Raw genomic sequence first — 23,918 nt, 5'->3', positions numbered from 1 at the left:
TTAGTCTTTTACACTAATGAAATTTTTACTGAGGTAATTGTGGATTCACATATAACATAAGAAATAATATAGGTAATAAAGAAATAATGTAGAGTTCCTATTTCTTGTTACCTAGTTTTCGCCAGTGGTAACATCTTACAAAACTGTAGTACTATATCACAACTGGGATATTAATATCAGTAAAATCTGTCTTGTTCAAATTTCCAGTTTTACTTGTGCGTGTGTGTGTTTAGTCATAAACAAGTTTATATCCACAACCATAGTCAAAAATGCAGAATAATTCTATCACCACAAGAATTCCTCATATTCCCCTTTTATTGCCACACCCACCTCTAATCCCCGTAATCGCTGCTCCCCAGTTCTTGGCAACCACTAATCTAGTCTCCCTTTCTAAAATTTTGCCATTTTATAATACTATATAAAATGAAATCATATAGCATGTAAAATTTCGGGGCTGGATTTTTATCATTCAGCTTAGTTCCCCAGAGATTCATCTAAATTGCTATGAATATTAATATCAATGATTTGATCCTTTTAGTTGCTCAGTACTTTTCCATGGTTTGGATGTACTACAATTTGCTTACACATTCACCTGTTATAGTACATCTTAGATGTTCTCAGTTTGGGGCTACTTATGAGTAAAGCTTCTATGAATGTTTATGTACAGAGTCTTATGTGAACATAAGTTTTTATTTCTCTGGGATAGATGCTCAAGAGTGCAGTTGCTAGGTCATGTGGTAGTTGAGTGTTAAATTTTATAACAAACTGTTACACTGTTTTCCAGAGAGACTGTACCATTTTTTACATGCCCACCAGTGATGTACAAGTGATCTAATTTGTCTGTGTCCTAAACATTTGGTACTTTCACTATTTTTTTTTTCATTTTAGCCATTCTGATAGATGTGTAGTGATATCATTGAAATTTTAATTTGCATTTTCCTGATGACTAATGATGTTGAACATCTTTTTCATGGGCTTATTTGTCATGAGCATATCCTTTTTGATGAAATGTCAGTTTTCATCTTTTGTCCATTTTCTGATTGGATTTTTAAAAATTCATTGCAGTTGTTATTTGTAATGACATAGAACATATAGCAACCCAAATATCCATCAATAGGAGCAAGCATAAATAAGTTGATGTTATATTTGTTCAGTGGGATATTGTACAAGTATTTAAAAATTCACATGAACAAACTTGACTTACATCAACATAGGTTAATTTTAAAAACATAATGTGTGAAATGTGCGAGTTGAATTATGTGTAGAATATATCTATTGTATCAAATATAAAAGTCTTCTGAATCACATTGTGTAATTTTTATGAAGATATATATATATTCAGCAAAATATAGTACCATTGCTGGCAATATTTAACCACAAATTCAAGTCTGTGATTATGGCAGGAAAGGTAAGAAGTATATGGTATGATTGTGGGAAGTTACACAAAGGGCATCGTTGCTAGCTGGAATCTCATTTTATTAAAAACAGGAAAAGAAATAAAGTTATCAGGGTAAGATAAAATAAACCTTTATGTGGCATATAGCCATATTTATTATATCATTATTTTTCTACTATGTGTCATTAAAATATTTTAAAATAAGAAAGCACTTTTTAAAAATAATAAATTAATACCAATATGTAACAATATATTTCAACTTTATATGTTTATTTATTTAGAACATTATGAAGCTTGATTAGATGATTAATTTGGTTACTGAGAATTATATATTGTTGGTTACTATTTTTTTAAACTTTTTATCTTGTATTGGGATATAGCTGATTAACAATGTTGTGATAGTTTCAGGTAAACAGCAAAGGGACTCAGCCATACATATACATGTATCCTGCTGCTGCTGCTGCTAATTCACTTCAGTCGTGTCTGACTCTGTGTGACCCCATAGATGGAAGCCCACCAGGCTCCCCCGTCCCTGGGATTCTCCAGGCAAGAACACTGGAGTGGGTTGCCATTTCCTTCTCCAATGCATGAAAGTGAAAAGTGAAAGGGAAGTTGCTCAGTTGTGTCTGACTCTTAGCAACCCCATGGACTGCAGCCTACCAGACTCCTCCCTCCATGGGATTTTCCAGGCAAGAGTACTGGAGTGGGGTGCCATTGCCTTCTCCGATATATGTATCCATTCTCCCCCAAATCCCCTTCCCATCCAGGCTGCCATATAACATTGAGCAAAGTTCCATGTGCTATACAGTAGGTCCTTGTTGGTTATCCCTAACTGGATTTTTTAACTGTTGTTTTGAGAGGTTATTGTGTATTCCAGCTACTACTAATCATTTGCTAGCTATGTGGTTTGCAGATATTTTCTCCCACTCTGTAGCTTGTCTATTCTTAACAGAGTTGTTCATAGGACAAAAATTTTACAGTTAAGTCCAGTTTATCAGTTTTTCCTTTTATGAATCATGCTTTTGGTGTCAAGTCTAAGAGCTTTTTGTGTAGTCCTATATCCCACCCCCCCATTTTCTACTGTTTTTTTCCTACAAGTTTTATTGTTTTATATTTTACCTTTACGGCTATGATCCTTTTTGAGTTACTTTTTGTATAAGATGAGAGGTTTAGATCAACTTTTTTCCCTTTATAGAAAATTTTCCCTTATCAAATTGTTCCCTAAAATCACTGTTCCATAGATCTATGTCTTTCCCTCCACCAATGCCACACTCTCTTCATTAATGTAGCTATATACTAAGCCTTAATATCTTGGAGACTGATATCTCCCACTTTGTTTTTCTCCATCAAGGTTGTTTTTGCTATTTTAATTTCTTTGCATTTCTATAAAAGTTTGCTGGGCTGTGATTTGATAGGGATTACATTAAATTTATATCATTATGAGCTACCAGGGGCTTCCTTGGTGGCTCAGATGGTAAAGAACCGCCTGCAATGCAGGAGACCCGAGTTCTTTCCCTGGGTTGGGAAGATCCCCTGGAGGAGGGCATGAAAACCCACTCCAGTATTCTTGCCTGGAGAATCTCCATGGACAGAGGAGCCTGGTGGGCTACAGTCCATAGGGTCACAAAGAGTCAGGGACAACTGAGCAACTAAGCACACACACATTAAATTTACAGATCAGTTTGAGGGGAAATGGACATCTTTCCCATGTAGAGTCTTCTCATGCACGAACATAGTATGTCTAAATATTTATTTAGGTCTTCTGTGATTTCTTTTATCAGCATTTTATAATTTTCAGCACTCACATCATATATATGTTTTGGTTTTGTTAGACTTACACTTAAGTGTTTCATTTTATTTGTAGTGATTATAAATGATATTGTGTTTTAAATTCTGGTTTCCACAGGTTCATTTTTACTACATAAAATCACAATTTTTAATGTTGATCTTGTATGCTTGCTGAATTCACTTCTTAGATCTAAGAGTTTGATTTGGGGAGTTTTGTTTTTTGTTTTTGATTCTTTGGGATTTCTACAGAGGTAGTTACATCATCTGCAAAAAGGGACGGTTTTCTTTCTTTCTTCCAATTGGTATACTATTTCTTTTTGTTACATTGCACTGGCTAGAGCTTCAGTACCATGTTGAATAAGAGTGATGAGAGCAAACATTTTTGCCTTGCCTCTGAGTTTAGTCTTTCACTAGAAGTATATGATTTTAGCTATATGTTTTTTAATAGATGCTTTTTATTTTTTTTTCATGTTTTAACTCTGATTTAATACCCTTTTAATACAGAGTTTGATCTGAAGGTAAAGATCACAAATCAGTTTCCACAAAATTAAATTCTAAAATACTGGTTCAATTCTTCTAAATCAATCTTTTGTTCTTGTGTTCTAATAGATGCTTTTTAAATCAAATTGAGTTAATTCCACTCTTTTCCTGACTTCTTTTTAATCACTAATTTTTATCATTCATGAATATTGGATTTTGTCAATGCTTTTTCTACACCAATTGATATAATCATATGATTTTTCTTCTTTAACTTATTGATATGGTGGATTACATTGACACATTCTTTAAAAATATTTATTTGGCTGTATCAGATCTCAGTTGCAGTACACAGGATCTCTGTTGGGGTCCAGAACATGCAGGTTCAGCAGTTGCCGTGTGTGGGCTTGGCTGCCTCTGCAACATGTAGGGTCTTAGTTCCCTGACCAGAGATCAAACTTGCATCCTTACATTGCAAGGCAGATTCTTAACCACTGAACGACTGGGGAAGTCCCTACATTGACATGGTTTTAAACATCAAATGAATCAGCCTTACATTTACGGAATAAATTCTACTTGGTCCTAGTTTTTAGTTCCTTTTTTATATTATTGGATTTGGTTTGCTAGAATTTCTTGAGGATCTTTAAGTGTTTGAGAGATTTAAAAAATTTTATTTTACATTGGAATATATTTGGAATATAACATTGGAATATTACATTGGAATATAACATTTACAATGTTGTATTAGGTTCGGGTGTACAGCAAAGTGATTCAGTTATATATATCCATATATCCATTCTTCTTCAGATTATTTTCCCATATAGGTTACTACAGAGTATTGAGTAGAGTTCCCTGTGTTATACATAGGTCTTTGTTGATGATCTGTCTTTTATATAGTAGTGTGTATATCTTAATCCCAACCTCTTAATTTATCCCCCTCCATCTCTCTGCTGCGGAGAAGGCAATGGCACCCCACTCCAGTACTCTTGCTTGGAAAATCCCGTGGACGGAGGAGCCTGGTAGGCTGAAGTCCATGGGGTCGCTAAGAGTCAGACGAGACTGAGCGACTTCACTTTCACCTTTCACTTTCATGCATTGGAGAAGGAAATGGCAACCCACTCCAGTGTTCTTGCCTGGAGAATCCCAGGGACGGGGAGCCTGGTGGGCTGCCGTCTATGGGGTCGCACAGAGTCAGATACGACTGAAGTGGCTTAGCAGCAGCAGCAGCAGAGAGATGTTGATCTGTAGTTTTCTCCTTTTTTATACTGTCATTTCTAGTTTTGTTATTAGGGTAATACTGGCTTCTATTTTTAGAAGCATTTATGAGCTGTTCTTGATTCTTCTTTAGGTATTTAGTATAATTCTCCAGTGAAACCATCTGGGCCTGGATATTTCTTTTGGAAAAGCTTTTTACATACAAAGTCAATTTATTTAATGCTTCTAGGTCTATTCAGATTAGCTTGGTTGAATTTTCATAATCTGTGGTTATTATAATTTGTGGTACACTTCTGCTAGGTCATTTAATTTATAAGCATAAAGTTGTTCATAGGATTTTTATCCTTTTATTGGCTGCAGGGTCTGTAGTGATATACCCTGTTTTATTTCTATATTGGTGATTTGTGTTCTCTAATTTATTTTTCTCTATTTTGGTAAAGGTTTATCAATTTTACTGATATTTTTTTGTGAAGAATTTAGCTGCTTGTTTCATTGCTTTTACTCAGTAGTGTTCCTGGTTTCAATTTCATTGATAACTGGTCTTATCTTCATTATTTCCTTCCTTTTGCTTGCTTTGGGTTCATTTTGCTCTTTTTCAGTTTTCTGGAATTAGGAAGTTAGATTTTTATTTGCAACCTCTCCTTGTTACTAAAAGTATTCTCTTCTAAGGCTTTCCTGATAATCAGCATTTTTGAAACCTCAGTTGTCATCTCTAACCATCAGTTTCACTAATGTTTCTCTGACTATCTGTTCTGAAGCTTCATGTTAACAAATATCTGCACATAAGATATCCCATGGCACCTCAAATTAAACTTATATAAAACTAAATTCATTATCTTCACTCTCTCCTGGGCCTCCCAGGTCTGTAACTCCTTCTACTTTTCTTTTTTTTCAGTTGATTGCTGCTAGTTATTCAGGACTTAAGGTAGGCTGAATAAATTTCATTCAGTTGAATCAGTTCAGTTGCTCAGTCATGTCCTACTCTTTACGACCCCATGGACTGCAGTGTGCCACTCTTCCCTGTCCATTGCCAACTCTCTGAGCTTGCTCAAACTCATGTCCATTGAGTCAATGATGCCATCCAGCCATCTCATCCTCTGTCATCCCCTTTTCCTCCCACCTTCAATCTTTCCCAGCATCAGGGTCTTTTCCAGTGAGTCAGTTCTTTACATCATGTGGCCAAAGTATTGAAGTTTCAGCTTCAGCATCAGTCCTTCCAATGAACACCCAGGACTGATATCCTTTAGGATGGACTGGTTAGATCTCCTTGTAGTCCAAGGGACTCTCAAGAGTCTTCTCCAACACCACACTTAAAAGCATCTATTCTTTGGTGCTCAGCTGTCTTTATAGTCCAACTCTCACATCCATCCATGACTACTGGAAAAACCATAGCTTCAACTAGATGGACCTTTGTTGGCAAAGTTATGTCTCTGCTTTTTAATATGCTGTCTAGGTTGGTCATAGCTTTTCTTCCAAGGGGCAAGTGTCTTTAATTTCATGGCTGCAGTCACCATCTGCAGTGATTTTGGAGCCCCCCAAAATAAAGTCTCTGACTGTTTCCATTGTTTCCCCACCTATTTACCATGAAGTGATGGGACTCTACGCCATGATCTTAGTTTTCTGAATGTTGAGCTTTAAGCCAACTTTTTCACTCTCCTCTTTCACTTTCATCAAGAGGCCATTTAGTTCTTCTTCACTTTCTGCCATCAGGGTGGTGTCATCTGCATATCTGAGGTTATTGATATTTCTCCCGGCAATCTTGATTCCAGCTTGTGCTTCATCCAGCCCAGTATTTCTCATGATGTACTCTGTATATAAGTTAAATAAGCACAGTGTCAATATACAGCCTTGACGTACTCCTTTCCCAATTTGGAACCAGTCTGTTGTTCCATGTCCAGTTCTAACTGTTAGTTCTTCACCTGCATACAGATTTCTCAGGAGGCAGGTTAGGTGGTCTAGTATTCCCATCTCTTTAAGAATTTTCCACAGTTTATTGTGATCCACACAGTCAAAGGCTTTGGCATAATCAATAAAGCAGAAGTAGATGTTTTTCTGGAACTATCTTGTTTTTTTGGTGATCCAACAGATGTTGGCAATTTGATCTCTGGCTCTTCTGCCTTTTCTAAATCCAGCTTGAACATCTCGAAGTTCATGGTTCACATACTGTTGAAGCCTGGCTTGGAGAATTTTGAGCATTACTTTGCTAGCGTGTGAGATGAGTGCAATTGTGCGGTAGTTTGAACACTCTTTGGCATTGCCTTTCTTTGGGATTGGAATGAAAACTGACCTTTTCCAGTCCTGTGGCCACTGCTGAGTTTTCCAAATTTGCTGGCATATTGAGTGCAGCACTTTCACAGCATCATTGTTTAGAATTTGAAATAGGTCAACTGGTTTCCATCACCTCCACTAGCTTTGTTCATAGTGATGCTTCCTAAGACTCACTTGACTTCACATTCCAGGATGTGTGGCTCTTGGTGAGTGATCACGCTGTCATAGTTATCTGGGTCATGGAGATCTTTTTTGTATAGTTTTTCTGTGTATTCTTGCCACCTCTTCTTAATATCTTCTGCTTCTGTTAGGTCCATACCATTTCTCTCCTTTATTGTGCCCATCTTTGCATAAAATGTTCCTTTGGTACCTCTAATTCTCTTGAAGAGATCTCTAGTCTTTCCCATTCTATTTTTCCTCTATATCTTTGCATTGATAACTGAGGAAGGCTTTCTCATCTCTCCTTGCTATTCTTTGGAACTCTGCATTCAAATGGGTATATCTTTCATTTTCTCCTTTGCCTTTAGTGTCTCTTCTTTTCTCAGCTATTTGTAAGGCCTTCTTAGACAACCATTTTGCCATTTTGCATTTCTTTTTCTTGGGGATGGTCTTGATCACTGCCTCCTGTATAATGTCATGAACATCCATCCATAGTTCTTCAGGTACTCCGTTTATCAGATCTAACTCCTTGAATCTATCTATCACTTCTACTGTATAATCATGAGGGATATGATTTAGGTCATACCTGGATGGTCCAGTGGTCTTACCCACTTTCTTCAATTTAAGTCTGAATTTGACAATAAGGAGTTCATGATCTGAGCCACATTCAGCTCCCAGTCTTGTTTTTCCTGACTGTATAGAGCTTCTTCATGTTTGGCTGAAGAGAATATAATCAATCTGATTTCCTTATTGACCATCTGGTGATGTCCATGTGTGGATTCATCTCTTTTGTTGTTGGAAGACAGTGTTTTTTATGACCAATGAATTCTCTTGGCAAAACTGTGTTTGCCTTTGCCCTGCTTCATTTTGTACTCCAAGCCCCAATTTTCTTGTTACTCCAGGTATCTCTTGACTTCCTACTTTTGCATTCCAGTCCCCTATAATGAAAAGGACATCCTTTTTTGGTTTAGTTCTAGAAGGTCTTGTAGGTCTTCATAGAATCATTCAGCTTCAGCTTCTTCAATATTACTGGTTAGGGCATAGACTTGGATTTAGTATTGATATTCAGCAATGAGTAAACCTATGTTTCTTGTGTCTCCTGCACTGGCAGGCGGATTCTTTACTGCTCAGCCACCAGGGAAGCCCATTGATGATTATACTTTTTAAATAGCTCTTGAATCTTTTCTTTTAAGTAGATTTCTGTTACTGCCTTATTTAGGGTCTTCTTCATCTCCTACATTAAAAATAGAGCAGTTTTATTAGGTTTATGAAAAATATCAGCCCTTTGTCCACATCACATTTCCCATTCCCCGGAAACATATTCATTGTTTTAGCTGTTTTTAAAAAAAAAAACATTTCTACATCTGTAAAAACTGTATATACTATTACTTTGTAGTTTTTCCATTTTAGGCCTTCTTTTTACCACACCCATTTCTTTCTCTCTATCCATGTGTAATATATTATTAATAAAATATGAATGCAATATACAATTATATATATATATATATATATATAATTATGCAATACATATAATATATGTGGGGCTTCCCTGGTGGCTCTAATGGTAAAGAATCTGTCTGCAATGCAGGATACCCCAGTTCAATTCCTGGGTTGGGAAGATGGCAACCCACTAGAGTATTCTTGCCTGGAGAATTCCATGGACAGAGGATCCTGGTGGGCTGCAATCCATGTGGTCACAAAGAGTCAGACACGACTGAGCGACTAACACCACCTTTCATAATATGTATACCACCATGGGTATATGGCGTTTATATTTTATATATATACACACACACACACACACATATATATATATCCCCTCCCGCCCCCCCCCCATCCCACCTTTCTGCTACTGCTACTACTGCTAAGTCACTTCAGTCATGTCCCACCTTTCTAGATGATCACAAAGTACCAGGCTGGGCTCCCTGTGTTATACAGCAGCTTCCCACTAGTTACCTGTTTTACACATGATAGTATACACATGTAAATGCTAGTTTCTCAGTTGATCTTACCTTCTCCTCCTTCCCCCACTGTGTCCACATGTCTGTTCTCTATGTCTCCATCTCTATTTCTGGCCTGCAAATAGGTTCATCAGTAGTATTTTTCTAGATTCCATATGTATACATTAATATATGGTATTTGTTTTTCTAACTTACTTCGCTCTGTATAACAGGGTCTAAGTTCATCCACCTCACTACGACTGATTCACATTCATTCCTTTTTATGACTGAGTAATATTCCATTGTATATATGTACCACATCTTCTTTATCCATTCATCTGTCAATGAACTTCTGGGTTGCTTCCGTGTCCTAACTGTTGTAAATAGTTCAGCACCGCTTTAAATTACCTTTTCCTGCTAATTCCAAATCCTTTCTAGGGTTCAGATGTTACAGTTCTCAAAATTTTGTTCTTGTCTACTTTATTACATCTTTGTCCTTGTGGTTTTGTGCTTTTATGTTTTTCTTCTCTTTTTTTTAATCTCCTTACTGCCATTTCACAAGTGTTTTGGAATGCAGCAGCAATAAATGCATGTTTACATCTTTAATTAGTCTTTTATTGGTCTCATTTTCCCAGTGTTACCCCAATCCGATTCACTTTTACACAACTGCCAGATTGATTTTGATATAATGATACTCTCTGCTAATCATGTCTTCAGTACTTCCCATTGCTCTATATTTTTTATTTGCATAATATACAGAGTGCCATGTATAATCTAGCCCCTACCTATTTTTCAGCCTCATCTTTTGTTTGCAGCATTACTTTTCCAAATTGAAGTATAGTTTATTTACAATATTGTGTTAGTTTCAGGAATACAGCATATGATTCAGCTACCTTGCAGGTTATGTTCCATTATAGGTTATTACAAAATATTGAGTATGGTTTCCTGTGCTATGCAGTAAATCCTCGCTGCTTAACTGTTTTATGTATAGTGGATTGTATCTGTTAGTCTCATACCCATAATTTGTCCCTCCTTTCCTTTCCACTTTGGTAACCATAAGTTTGTTTTCTGTGTTTGTGAGTAATATTTATGGTTTTGCAAACACTCAGTTTTTGTTTATCCATATTTTTAGATATTTAGTTGATTCTCCCAGCATACCCCACCCCATCATTGTCTGCCTGGTAATTGCTCCCATGTCAGATCATCTCTTCTATGAAGCCTTCCTTGACTCCTGTTTTTAATAGCTTGTTCTATATACAATAATGTCAGCATTTATCATACACTGTTGTAGTTATTTATTCACATATTTACCTTCATTACTGGGATTTGAGCTTCTTGATGATAGAGGTTATATTTAGTTATTTCTCTATCTTCAGAACTTAGCATTGTCTGAGATGAACTTGAGCTTCCCTGGTAGCTCAGACAGTAAAGCGTCTGCCTGCAGTGCAGGAGACCTGGGTTCAATCCTTGGGTCAGGAAGATCCCCCTGAAGAAGGAAATGGCAAGCCATCCCAGTACTCTTGCCTGGAAAATTCCATGGATGGAGGAGCCTGGTAGGCTACAGTCCATGGGATCACAAAGAGTCAGACATGACTGAGCAACTTCACTGGTTCACAGGAGATGAACTTGCGGGCCAGTATATATGTTTTTAATTTATTTGTCCCCTGGTATTTACATTGCACACTGTACTCAGTCTTTGATCGTAAAACAGATACAGAGGTAACAGACATGTGTACATGAATATTATTCCATGTTATTAAATAGTCTACATTTTAATGGTTGTTAAATTTTACATTATAAGGATACACTATTATTTAACTAGTACCTGTTGTTACATATTAGTTAATGTTTCTAGCTTTTTGCTTTTTTAAATTGTGCTTCAGTGAGCCCCAATGTAGGTAAATTTTAGGATATATCCATGGTTATTGGACGTAGATAAAGTTCTTAGAAGTTAAAATGCTGAATTAGGAGTAATATTTGTTTTAAAGGCTTTTGACTTAGGGTTCTTTCCAAGTAAGGTGCCCTAATTATATTTTCAACACCAATTCATTGTTGTTGTTCAGTCACTAAGTCGAGTCCTACTCTTTGTGACCCCATGAACTGCAGCATGCCAGGCTTCCCTGTCCTTCACTATCTCCCAGAATTTGCTCAAACTCATATCCACTGAATCAATGATACTATTCAACTGTCTCATCCTCTGTTGTCCACTTCTCCTCCTGCCTTCAAACTCTCCCAGCATCAGGGTCTTTTCCAGTGAGTCAGTTCTTCACATCAGGTGGCCAAAGTAATGGAGCTTCAGCTTCAGCATTAGTCCTTCCAATAAATATTCAGGGTTGAATTCCTTTAGGATTGACTGGTTTTATTGCCTTGCTGTCCAAGGGACTCTCTCAATAGTCTTCTCCAGCATCATAATTCAAAAGCATCAATTCTTTGGTGCTCAGCCTTCTTTGTGGTCCAACTCTCACATCCATACAATTCATTAGGTACCCATTTTTCTGCACCTGAAAGCATCATCACTACCACCATCATCATTGTTATCATTCCTTGCTCAAAGTTATAGATGAAAATAATATTTCCCTTGTTTAATTTACATTCCTGTCATTAATGAGGTTGAGTCTTTTAAAAATGTTTATAAACAATTTCCTAGGAAACTTCATTTCCTAAGTTGCCTATTTGTGTCTTTTGATCATTTTTTGTCAGATTATTTTTTCCTTTAATACCTCAATTGTTTTTCTAAAAGGAGAACAAGAGGTATACTATAGTAATGTTTATGAGAATACTTTGCTTCTGTTGATAGTGAATTTAATAGCATCTATGACACACCCTTATGGCAGAAAGTGAAGAGGAACTAAAAAGCCTCTTGATGAAAGTGAAAGAGGAGAGTGAAAAAGTTGGCTTAAAGCTCAACATTCAGAAAACGAAGATCATGGCATCTGGTCCCATCACTTCATGGCAAATAGATGGGGAAACAGTGAAAACAGTGTCAGACTTTATTTTGGGGGGCTCCAAAATCATTTCAGATGGTGATTGCAGCCATGAAATTAAACGACGCTTACTCCTTGGAAGAAAAGTTATGACCAACCTAGATAGCATATTCAAAAGCAGAGACATTATTTTGCCAACAAAGGTCCGTCTAGTCAAGGCTATGGTTTTTCCAGTGGTCATATATGGATGTGAGAGTTGGACTGTGAAGAAAGCTGAGTGCCAAAGAATTGATGCTTTTGAACTGTGGTGTTGGAGAAGACTTGAGAGTCCCTTGAACTGCAAGGAAATCCAACCAGTCCATTCTAAAGGAGATCACCCCTGGGTGTTCTTTGGAATGAATGATGCTAAATCTGAAACTCCAGTACTTTGGCCACCTCATGCGAAGAGTTGGCTCATTGGAAAAGGCTCTGATGCTGGGAGGGATTGGGGGCAGGAGGAGAAGGGGACGGCAGAGGATGAGATGGCTGGATGGCATCACCAACTTGATGGACGTGAATTTGAGTGAACTCTGGGAGTTGGTGATGGACAGGGAGGCCTGGCATGCTGCGATTCATGGAGTCACAAAGAGTCAGACACAACTGAGTGACTGAACTGAACTGAACTAATATTTATAGGTATAACTTAAAAGTAATTACAGTAGAAGGCTATGCTTGTGTTTAATGACCAAATTGCTAATTTTCATAAATTTCTGTGAAAATCTTGCAATCTTTATCTGACATATTTGCAAGTAGACTAAGTAAGGTAAAGAAAACGTCTGTCCCTAAACAGAATGGAGCTAGCTGGAAGCAGTTTTACCAGAACCTTTTTGGGGGAAGTCATTTTAAGAAATGTTTTAAACACACAAATATACTGTCTTAAACAATAGCTGTTTGAAGGCCTGTGCAATAGGCCTGTGCAAACATCACACCATCCACTTTTAGAACATTTCCATTACCTCTAAAAGTTCTCTGTAGCTTGTTTGTTGTTAATCCCCATTCCTACTCTGAACCCTAGGCAGCTACTTATTTACTTTGTCTTTATTGATTTGCCTTTTCTGGAGAGTTTAATTAAATGGAATCATATTATATATGGCCTTTTCTGTCTGACCTAATGTTTTACAGGTTCATCTGTGTTGTAACATATCTCTGCATTGTATTCCTCTTCATTGCTGTGTAGTAGTCCAGTGTATGGACATATCATATCTTGTTTATCCATTCATCAGTTGTTTGACGTTTGTGTTTTGTCTTCCAAATATAATTTTAGCTCTTTAGGTTTAACCAGTAGTCCACCTTGTTCACAGTTAGAGGTAGGAATTCAACTTCATTTCCATGTAGACATGCAGTTGTACTCGTATTATCTGTTGAAGACTATGCTTCCCCCATTGAATTATCTTGGCACCTTTGTTAAAAATGAATTGACAATAAATATAAGATTTTTTCTGGACATTTTTTCTGTTCCATTGATCTCTGTGGCTATCCTATGATAATACCATACTGTCTTGATTACCGTTGCTTTGTAATAAGTTTTAAAAGTGGGTGATATAATTCCTGTAATTTATTATTCTATTTCAGATTATTTTAGCTGTTTTGGGTCCTTTGTCTTTCCATGTAAATTTTAAAGCTTGTTTATTTCTACAAAAAATAGCCCGCTGGAATTTTCATAGGCATTGCATTGAATTTGTAGATCAATTAGTGGAGAATTGACATCTTAAAACTATTGAGTCTTTCGGTCCATGAATATGGACTATCTTTTCATTTTTTTAGATCTTCTTAGTTTCTCTTAGCAGTGATTTATAGTTTTTATTGTACAAGTCTTATAGTTCATTTGCTGTTTATTCCTAAATTTATCTTTAGTTTATTTATTCCTGAGTATTTTAATTCTTTTTTATGCTCTTGTGAATGGAGTTGTTTTATTAATTTCAATTTCATATTGTTCAGTACAGTTCCTTTGTAAATAATGGCAAATGTGTATGGTGTATTTCCCATCAAATTTCAACTATTACTAGCATTTTACTTCTAGTATATCATATAATTTAATAGGCCTGCAGCAGTAAAAGAATCTGCCTGCAATGCAGGAGACACAGGAGACTCAGGTTTGATCCCCGGGTTGAAAAGATCCCCTGGAGGAGGAAGCAGCTACCCACTCCAGTGTTCTTGCCTGGGAAATCCCATGGGCAGAAGCGCCTGGTGGGCTACAGTCTATAGAATCACAAAGAGTTGGACACCACTGTAGTGGCTTAGCATGCACATGTGCAGGGACTAATCACTGATGCATATCATGGGACCATTACTCTGGGCGGTTAAGTGCCTAGGTGCAGTTTTTGCCCTTAAAGAATGACACTTCTGAAAAATATGAAGTATGTTAATACAGAAATAGTCTTGAGAATTCAATTTGAAAACATGACAAAATATTTATGGTAAAGCTTTCTTAATAATGCTGACTTGTGTTTCTCAACATTTCATTGATTTTTAAAAATGTTTATAAATTTACTCCTTTGCATTTAATATATATCAATCAGCAAATTAAGTAGATTGTGCTTATGTTGACACTTCTGGCCTCAAGTTAATGATTTGTTGTAGTGCTCATTTGTGCTTTTATCACATTGAAAAATGTTATTTAGGGGGAAAAATTGCACCCTGCAGTTTGTTATTTCAACAGAAAGGAGATGTTTTTTGCCAGACTGTTTTCCTACCCTTTCAGTAGACAACCATCATTTAAATCACTTGTTCTTAAAAGATGTGATCTTACAGTGCCTGTATGTCATAAGATAAAATGAGATATTATACTTCAAAAACTCTGTAACATCTGTTCTTTTCCAGTTGGCTGAAGAAAAAGTATAGTGCTCTACATTTTTTAGTTTTTCTCTTGTAAAATTTTTCTTAAATTTTTGGGCCCAGTTATTGCTTATCAGCCAGTGAGCATTAATGAACACTAAAACAAATGACCATATTTATTTATGCACATTAATTAAAAAACTCAGATTATCACACTTACTTCAACAGCTTATTTTTACTACAGAAAATTACTGTTTTATATTGTAAAACTAATGGTATTTTGTGTTGCTCTGCTCTGGGCAAGTTTAAGGACCACCAAGTTAAATTAATCATTAAAATGAAATAGAAATATGAAGCTACTCAGTGTACTAATTTGCTTATAGGCAACAAAGATCTACACATTCAATTTCATGGCAATCCTGTATGGCACTTTTAGGCTGTAATGAGTAAAAAGCAGTTAACACTTCTCTTCAGCAAAACATAAATATCAGGATAGACCATAATTTCCATGAAAGCTAGGGAGAGAAAATCAAGAACACTCTTGTCCAGTAGTTTCCTACCAGATAGACACATGTTTTTCTCATCTTTTAATACTTAACACTATTAAAATTGACATGTAAAGTTTTATCAATCATATGTTGAAGGGAGAATTAAGTTATTATGTTCCTGGGATATTTCTACCTGTGAGTAATGTTGTGTGCCTTTTCCCCTTATAGACATGCTGCAGAGGAAGGTAGAAGAGGTAACACAAATTCTAGAGGATCATCGTTGGGAAGAATACAACGTCAAGATGGCTTTTGATTAAATGACCCTATTTTGAGCATGTTGTTTTTGGATTATACATTACCTTCAAATTTTGATGGTGTTCATTAGAATAGTATTTACAGCTACTATTCCCTCTTTGGTACAATAAAGTATGCATGCATTTTTTCCACTTAAATATTGTGCTGTTTGAAAATGATACTGTAGTTTGGCTTTTAGTATTAGCAAATCAAAACTTTATCAGCTCTTCTGTCTAGGCAGCAACCTCTTTGATGTTGACCCTGTGTGTCTAATTCATGGCTTACTCTCCCAGATTCCATATCTTACTGCCAGTACACATTGTCCTTTTCACTCCAGCCAGATCATAGAGAAATGTTTGCCAAAAAATAGATGCCAGCCAGTCTTTACTGGGTGCTTGTTAACATTCAGCATATAGTGTTAGCTACTGTGAAGTCTCTCTCCTCAAAGGCACTTACTGTCTCCTTTGAGATACAATTAATACAATTAATTTTCTATATGAAAATAGTATACACAGTACAAGAAAGTGTGTTATGAATTACAGAAAGTATGCTATAGAAATTCAGAGAAGTGGGACTTTCCTAGTGATCCAATGGCTCAGTCTCTGTACTCCCAATGCAAGGGGCCCTGGTTTGATCCCTGGTCAGGGAACTAGATCCCACATACTACAGCTAAGTTCACATGCCACAACTAAAGAGTTCATGTGCCACAATTGGAAGTCCTTGCATGCCACAACTAAAGACTCTGCCTGCCTTAACTAAGACCCAGCTCAGCCAAATAAATAAATAAATAAAAATATTAAAAGAATTTCAGAGAAGGGAGGAAAAGTTAGAGTGGATTTAGGGCTTGAATTAGGCTATTTTTAAAGGGTATGGTTCAGGCAGTTTATTTTTAATGTGCAAATTATCTGGCATTTTACTTGATTTTAGCATGTGATTAATACTTGTGGGGTTTATGTATTTATTTGTTTTTCAAGAAAAAGCCTTGTTCTTAGCTTCTGATTTCTTGTGTTTTGTGTTTTACCTAAGTCATAAATAAAGGCAATGCTCTGAAAAATAAACTACCTAAAAAGTTTTTGAGTGACTAGTGCTAGTTGCTTGTCATTACTGTGCTGAATTTCTGTTGTACTGACTGAACATGACCATCCTGAAGGAGACATATTATGGAAAGAAAATATTTTTGAAATGAGTATTAGCGATTTACATCACCTTATGAGTAAGCCAAATATCAATACTTACATGGCCTCTTTTTTTTCCTACCCACACTTCTCAAAGTAGCAGCTTCTAATCAGATAAGTTTTTATTACCTCTCAAAGTTATAGAATATGAAAATTCAGAGGCCATTTAATTTTATGGATGATTTCTGTAGGTATACAGCTTTTGAGTATAATCTTGAGTAATCTTTAATGTTTGAGTACAATATTATTACTACTGTACCCTAGATAAAGAGATTTTCTGTATTTTTTTGGCAATTCAACTCTTGTAGTCTGTGAATACATTGTTTCACATTCAGGAAAGAGAACATAATATATAGAAGAAAACACTGGGTTTATTCTTGTCCCTGCTTGATTAACTGGACAGATACTTTCATTTGGAGAATTATCTTTTGTCTACAACATAATAGAGTTGGACCATATGAAAGTTTTCTCAACTGGAATAAACTAGTTTCCACTTCTCTCAAGTTTTGTGGTTCCTTTATATCTTTTCACTACCAGTACATGCTTACTATAAAACTTCCTCAGTAAAATAAGGAGGGGGCTATAGTTTTCCTGTTGACTTTGCATTGAGAGGTCTAATATTTTTTTTCTAGGACATAAAAGAGGCAAGTGAATGGCAAGTGACTTCTAAATCAGTGCAGTTACACTGTAAGTTTACTGGTGGATCTCTGTACTGTCTGGAGCCTTGGACTAATTTGTCTTTAAGGCTTCTGACTGTGGTTCTAACATGTATCTAAAAGACGTGGCTTCCCTGATAGCTCCGTTGGTAAAGAATCTGCCTGCAGTGCATGAGACCCCGGTTCGATTCCTGGGTTGGGAAGATCCCTTGGAGAAGGGATAGGCTACCCACTCCAGTATTCTCGGGCTTCCCTGTGGCTCAGCTGGTAAAGAATCCAATCCTGTAATGCAGGAGACCTGGATTCGATCCCTGGGTTGGAAAGCTCCCCTGGAGAAGGGAAAGGCTACCCTACCCACTCCAGTATTCTGGCCTAGAGAATTCTGTGGACTGTATAATCCATGGGGTCGCAAAGAGTCGGACATGACTGAGTGACTTATACTTTCACTTTTTCACTGACTGTGGTTCTAACGTGTCTAAAAGATGTGACATTGTTGAGCAGACATGAATTACAAGATCAGAAATAACCTATTCATGCCAGTAATTTTAAGTCTACATTTTTGCTAGGTACTGGATTCTTGAGACCTCTCCACCCCCCAACCATTGTTAAAGACCAGTTGTATTAGCTGAAGGAGAATTCTTAAATTTGTCATGCTGACACTTTCCCAGTGCTTATCTACTTTTTTTTTTTTTTTTTTGTCCTTTGAAAAAGATGCTATATTTGTTCTCTCTGTAATGGCATTTATGCTATCTAATTTGGAGAATTTGAAAGACATGCACAATTGTTTACTCTTAATATTAGATGAGTGATGTTCTCCCTCTTCAAGAGAAGATTTTTGGTTTTAGCATCTTTCATATCTGGAAATTATAATTGCTTCATAATATATTCATCAAAAGTGTGTTGTGAACAAAGCACCTAAAAAGGACAAAGCCTGAAAATATGTCTATGTTAAGGAGGAACTTCTGGCTTAATTAAACTAACCTTGTTAAATTGTCAGAAAGACAAATGAGGCATATTTTTCAGCTTGTCATAAATTATTCTGGGGTGAATTTGTGAAATTACCTCATGATAAGATCTCTGTGCCCATGAATAACATCTGGAAATCTCAAAGCTTTTTATATACTGTCCAATATCCTTATGAACTAGGGAGAGGATGCTGTGGGAAATGGAATAGCTATTATTCCACAGTTAATAAATTTGGCAGAGCTAGAAATAGCCCAGTTTTCCTTTTAGTGCAATTTTCTAAGTGTTTGTCCCTTGGTACCTACCACTAAACTGGCTACAATTATACACAGGTACATAGAGCACTTCCTTATGACCTTGCTTTCTAGTAATTCCACTTCGTATATGTCTTTTTAGCCATTCATTCTCCACTCATCCCACCTAGTGGATTTGTAATGTAGTGTGTATCACTTCAGTACAATTAGGATATATGTTTTATTAGAAGTTGCGTACAAGTCTGGTGTGGTGGTCAGTGTAGTATTTGTTCCACCCTTTGCCACCTTCCCAGGGGACAGACACACTAGCAACCTTGGTGTATTTTTCCATTTCATCTTTTATCACTCTGTCAACTGGACAGTTTGGTTGAGCAGCAGAATTCAGCCCCACCACCACAGAATTTACCTGATGTGGACTATGATATGACCCACACTGTTTTTGCTTAGATTCTGACCCTGTTCTGTGCAAAAGCCACAAAAGGGCATGTTAAAGCTGTATCCATTCACCTGTGTGCTTCAGAAGCACAGTTGTTTGCATATGCCAGGTTTTGCTTGGTGGATCAGACAGCAGTAAAGAATCTGTCTGTAATGCAGGAGACTGGAATTTGATCTCCAGGGGACAAGAAGATCCCCTGGAGAAGGGAATGGCTACCCACTCCGGTATTCTTACCTGGAGAATCCCATGGATATAGGAGCCTGGCAGGCTACAGTCCATGGGGTCACAAAGAGTTGGACACGACTGAGTGACTAATACACAAGGCCAGGTTTTGGATAACTAGTATTTGCCATGACAGTCTCATCTTTTAGAAATTCTCAGGATAGGAAGTATGTCTTTCTTTCCCACAAGGTATTCTGCACATACAAGCAAGCACACACAAGATAGGTTGCCTAGTACAGAATTCTGTATTCTTCCACTTAGTTTTAGTGTTTACATCATATATAACTTCGTATATTTGTCACAGCTAATGAACCTTACTATTAACTAAAGTGCATAGTTTGCTCATATTTCCTTATTTTTTATTCAGGGCTCTTTTTCTGTTTCAGAATCCCGTCCAGGATACCACATTACATTTAGTTATCATGTCCCTTTGATTCCTTTAGCTATGACAAGGACTTTTAATGCTTTGGTCACCTCGACAATTTGGAGGACTTTGACTTTTCACTTTCATGCATTGGAGAAGGAAATGGCAACCCACTCCAGTGTTCTTGCCTGGAGAATCCCAGGGATGGAAGAGCCTGGTGGGCTGCCGTCTATGGGGTTGCACAGAGTCGGACACGACTGAAGCGACTTAGCCGCAGCAGCAGCAGCAGCAGAGGTCAGATATTTCATAGTCCATGTACTTTGAAATTTACATGTCACTTATGAGTGAGATTAAACGTTTTTCTTTTCACATACTTAAGGACATAGTGGAGAAGGAAATGGCAACCCACTCCAGTATTCTTGCCTGGGAAATCCCACGGAGAGGAGCCTGGCAGGGTACAGTCCATAGTGCAAGAATTTGACACAACTTAGCAACTAAACCACCACCACCAAGGATATATGTATTTCCATTTCTAGAAACTAGGAGCCCATTATCTTAACTAGTATGCTCTACCAGTCTCTTGAGTTATCTTAATTATCAATAAAAACATTCATGGGCTTGAGTATATGTGGTTGTCTGATTCTCAGGAAGTACAATGTCTTGTAAGCTTCTGTTAGAGATAGAGGTGAACCATTGATGCTAGTGATGTGGTCACTCTCTGATCTCTCTGGCTACACTGCAGAGGGTGGACCAGAGACTCGACTGGAAATAGCAAGTAGGCAGAATGTGGGATAAGAAGTCCTTGAAAGCAGAAGCAGGGTTGATATGGACACGTTCGAGGAAAATTAGAAGGGCCGGGATCTGGTGATACTGGATGAGAGAGTTAAGAAGTCAAAGGCGACTCCTAGGTTTATGAGCTGGATATTTTGGGTGTTATATTTAACCTATTCGAGAAATCCAAGAGAAATATTCGGGCAATTTACAATATACCGGTTGCTCAGTACGGGCTTTCGATTTCTAGCTCCGCAAGACTACAATTCCCAGAGCACCACGCTCCACCACAAACCCCTTCGAGTCGGCCGCGCAGAGTTCTGGGACTTGAAGTCCGCGGCCTGTTTTACCCAAGTTAGATCTAGGGGCCTTTGGAAACATGAAGAGGTAAGGGATTGTCTGAGAACAGACGGCGAAGGGCGCTCTGTTCTACCTTTTGACTTTTCAAATGGCTTTTGTTACTTTGGGTTTGGGGTATGTCACGTTCTGAGCATAGGTTTTCGTGTGAGCGGGAAGACAGAGGAGGAGGGAAAAGGGGAGACGGGCTGGACAGGCCTGTAAGGCGAAGTTCAGGAAGGGCCGCCGCCGCTGCCGGTCCCCGTAGGGATGCCCTCCTGGCACAGGCACCTAGGCAGCGGCGCTGGCCCCGGGACAGAGGCTATGGCTCCTTTATGTTTCAGACCGACCCACTCAGGTAAAAGGGTCTTGATCGATTGATGAAACCAGTCTGTGCCGTAGAAACCCGGGCCAGATCCTTCCTGTCCCGCCCGACCTCCTCTCCCTCCTCAGAAATGGGCTCAAGGTGGGCGCGTTTATGTGCAGTGTTTGTGTTTATAGCGGATTTTTTCGGGCTCAGAGACTGTTTAGTACTTTCAGACCTGAAAGTAAGCAAGTGATACTTTGTTTCTACAAATTTGGAAGCAAAGTAACAAACCCGTATCCATCTATTGTAAGAAAAGAAAGGCACCGCTGCGAGCAGTTCCCCCTACCGGTTCTGCAGGAAATGGCAGCTTTAACGTGGCTGATCTTTGTTGGAAGCCTGCGCTGGCAATCGAGTACTGACGGTACACGAAACCTTTTTTAAGACTCCTTATCAAATTAGTTTTGTATTCATTCTGCAAGTAGAATAATCACTGGAATAAGGCGGTGCATTTAAATTCTTACAGGTATGATGCTGTCCTGCACCGTTAGTTTCTGCATCTTAAAAAAGTAGTTTCTGATTTTCCCTGCTTCAAAATGCCTTTAAAATTTTGTTTATAATATCTCTCATACATGCAAAATTATGAATATATACAGGTTAAAAAATAATAATAGAGTCGTCCTCACTACAATAGAACATTACCAGTATCAGAAGTCTGCTTGTGTGCTCCTGAGTGTTTCTCTTCCCTCCCTGAGAGGATCACTATCCAGTATTTTGCCTTAATCAGTTCTTTGCTTTTTTTCTTTTTAAATAGTTTTGCCACATATGAATTTATATCTAAACAAAATGTCGCTAGTGTTATTCCATTTTCAGCTCTATATAGACACATTGTATGAATTTTTCTGGCACTATTTTCACTGTACATTTCTTTTTGAAATTTATGTGTGCTGATGTATTTAGCTATGATTTATTCATTTCAAAGCAACTTCAAATTTAGCAAGAACTTTCAGAATTCTAAATAATAAGGAAATATTAAGATACTTGAAAGGAATTTTTTAAAACCCTGGGCCTATGGATCTTCAAGTTGTTATAAGTCTTTCTAGAGTGTGGGAATTTTCTTTATAACTATGAGAGATATATCTTCTGTTGCTGCTAAGTCACTTCAGTCGTGTCCAACTCTGTGCGACCCCATAGATGGCAGCTCACCAGGCTCCCCCCTCCCTGAGATTCTCCAGGCAAGAACACTGGAGTGGGTTGCCATTTCCTTCTCCAATGCATGAAAGGGAAAAGTGAAAGTGAAGTCGCTTAGTCCTGTCTGACTCTTAGCGACCCCATGGACTGCAGCCTACCAGGCTCCTCCATCCATGGGATCTTCCAGGCAAGAGTACTGGAGTGGGGTGCCATTGCCTTCTCTGATACATCTTCTAGGTCTCATCATAAACCCAATAGTAAAGGGCTAAGAAATGTATTTAGTATTTATTTTCCTCATCGAGTTAACTCACTTTGCTTTTTTCTTTTAAAATCTGTTCTTGCACACTTAAATGGTCCTGCTATTTCTTTATGCTCAGAGTTTTTCGTTATTTAGCATTACCTAGATATCCACACAGTAGTGCTTAAGCTATAAAATGTTATGATCCCCTTCACCTTTGCTTCTATACTCTATCTTTTGGAGATCTCCTCTCTCACAGCTCCAGATCCTGACAATACAGATGACTCAAGATTTCCATGCGCAGCCTCAGACTCTCATCTATACAACACTTCTCTCTCTCACTTTCCTTCTAGCCAATATCACCTTCTGTCACCTCAGGCTCAGTATGTCTTTGAAGCATTCCTGATACTTCATGCTGGTATTTCAATTGTAATAGTTAGTTGACTCAACATGGCTAAAAGAAGAATGACTTCCCTTTCCCAAACCATTTACTCCATTTGGAACTTCCTCTTTAGTTCATTGGTCCCATCGCTCAGTTACACAGCTTGAAATTTGGGGTTATTTTTCATTTCTTCCTTACCCCTATGTTCAAAAGGCCTTTCTCATTTAAGCCTTCCTTTCTATTGTCACTATTAGCACTCCACTTTGAACTTTCATCACCTCATGTTTGATAAATTATATAGTTTCCTAACTAGTTCTTCTGGTTTTGTTCTTACTAATTCATAAGGCTTATTATAACCACATTCGTTTTCCTAAACCATCGCTTGTACCATGTCACTTAACTGCCTAATAAATTGCCTTCTAATACCTGTCCATTAAGTTTGAGACCTCTTAGTTGGTGTATTTAAGGCCATTCACAGTCTAACTATCCCTCCAACATGATCTCCCAAGGTTGCCATACATGAATGCCAGATAAATTAAATTTCTTATTATCCCCCAGAACATACTTCTGTCTCTTCATGCTCTCTCTCCCTGTTCTTTCCTTCATCACACAGAGTCCTTCAAATGCCAGTGTAAGAATTACCTTTCCAAAGTCTTCATTTACTACCTTGCCTCCCAGTTATTTCTTCTGTGAACTCCTACTGATTTGGCATATGCTTCTTTATATCGTTCTTCTCTTCTTTCTTTCTCTCTCCTCTCTCTGTCCGTCTCTCCCTGTGCTTTTCATTCTCCCTCCCTCCCTCCTTCCTGCTCTGCCCTCACCCCAGGCACCTGTATACAACACATCCATATCTATTACTTTTC

General features: G+C 37.6%; 2 protein-coding genes across 7 annotated transcripts in view; both read left to right on the top strand.

Moving 5' to 3' along the window:
* Nucleotides 1–16,835, top strand: part of NUP62CL (nucleoporin 62 C-terminal like) — a 101,955-nt gene extending 85,120 nt beyond the window's left edge. Inside the window, exon 11 of one of the 3 annotated variants that reach the window (XR_009734946.1) lies at nt 15,698–15,718. Coding sequence is in view for 2 of the 3 variants with exons in the window: in XM_061409367.1 (XP_061265351.1) it covers nt 15,698–15,786 (89 nt within the window). In the remaining variant the exon portion in view is untranslated. Of the gene's footprint in view, nt 1–15,697 lie in introns of all 3 variants that reach the window. The other 2 variants (XM_061409367.1, XM_061409369.1) reach the window with 2 other exon arrangements.
* A 4,067-nt stretch (nt 16,836–20,902) lies between these two features.
* The window catches only part of RBM41 (RNA binding motif protein 41), a 75,552-nt gene continuing 72,536 nt past the window's right edge, over nt 20,903–23,918 (top strand). For 3 of the 4 annotated variants that reach the window (XM_061409360.1, XM_061409361.1, XM_061409359.1), the window contains exon 1: nt 20,903–20,991. In XM_061409360.1, coding sequence (XP_061265344.1) covers nt 20,984–20,991 — 8 coding nt within the window. In that variant the 5' untranslated portion in view covers nt 20,903–20,983. The other variant, XM_061409362.1, reaches the window with a different exon arrangement.

This window comes from Bos javanicus, chromosome X (genome assembly GCF_032452875.1).
Source record: "Bos javanicus breed banteng chromosome X, ARS-OSU_banteng_1.0, whole genome shotgun sequence".
NCBI classification, from domain to species: domain Eukaryota; kingdom Metazoa; phylum Chordata; class Mammalia; order Artiodactyla; family Bovidae; genus Bos; species Bos javanicus.
Note: the sequence above shows the minus strand (reverse complement) of the source record. Positions and strands in the feature narration are given on the sequence as shown.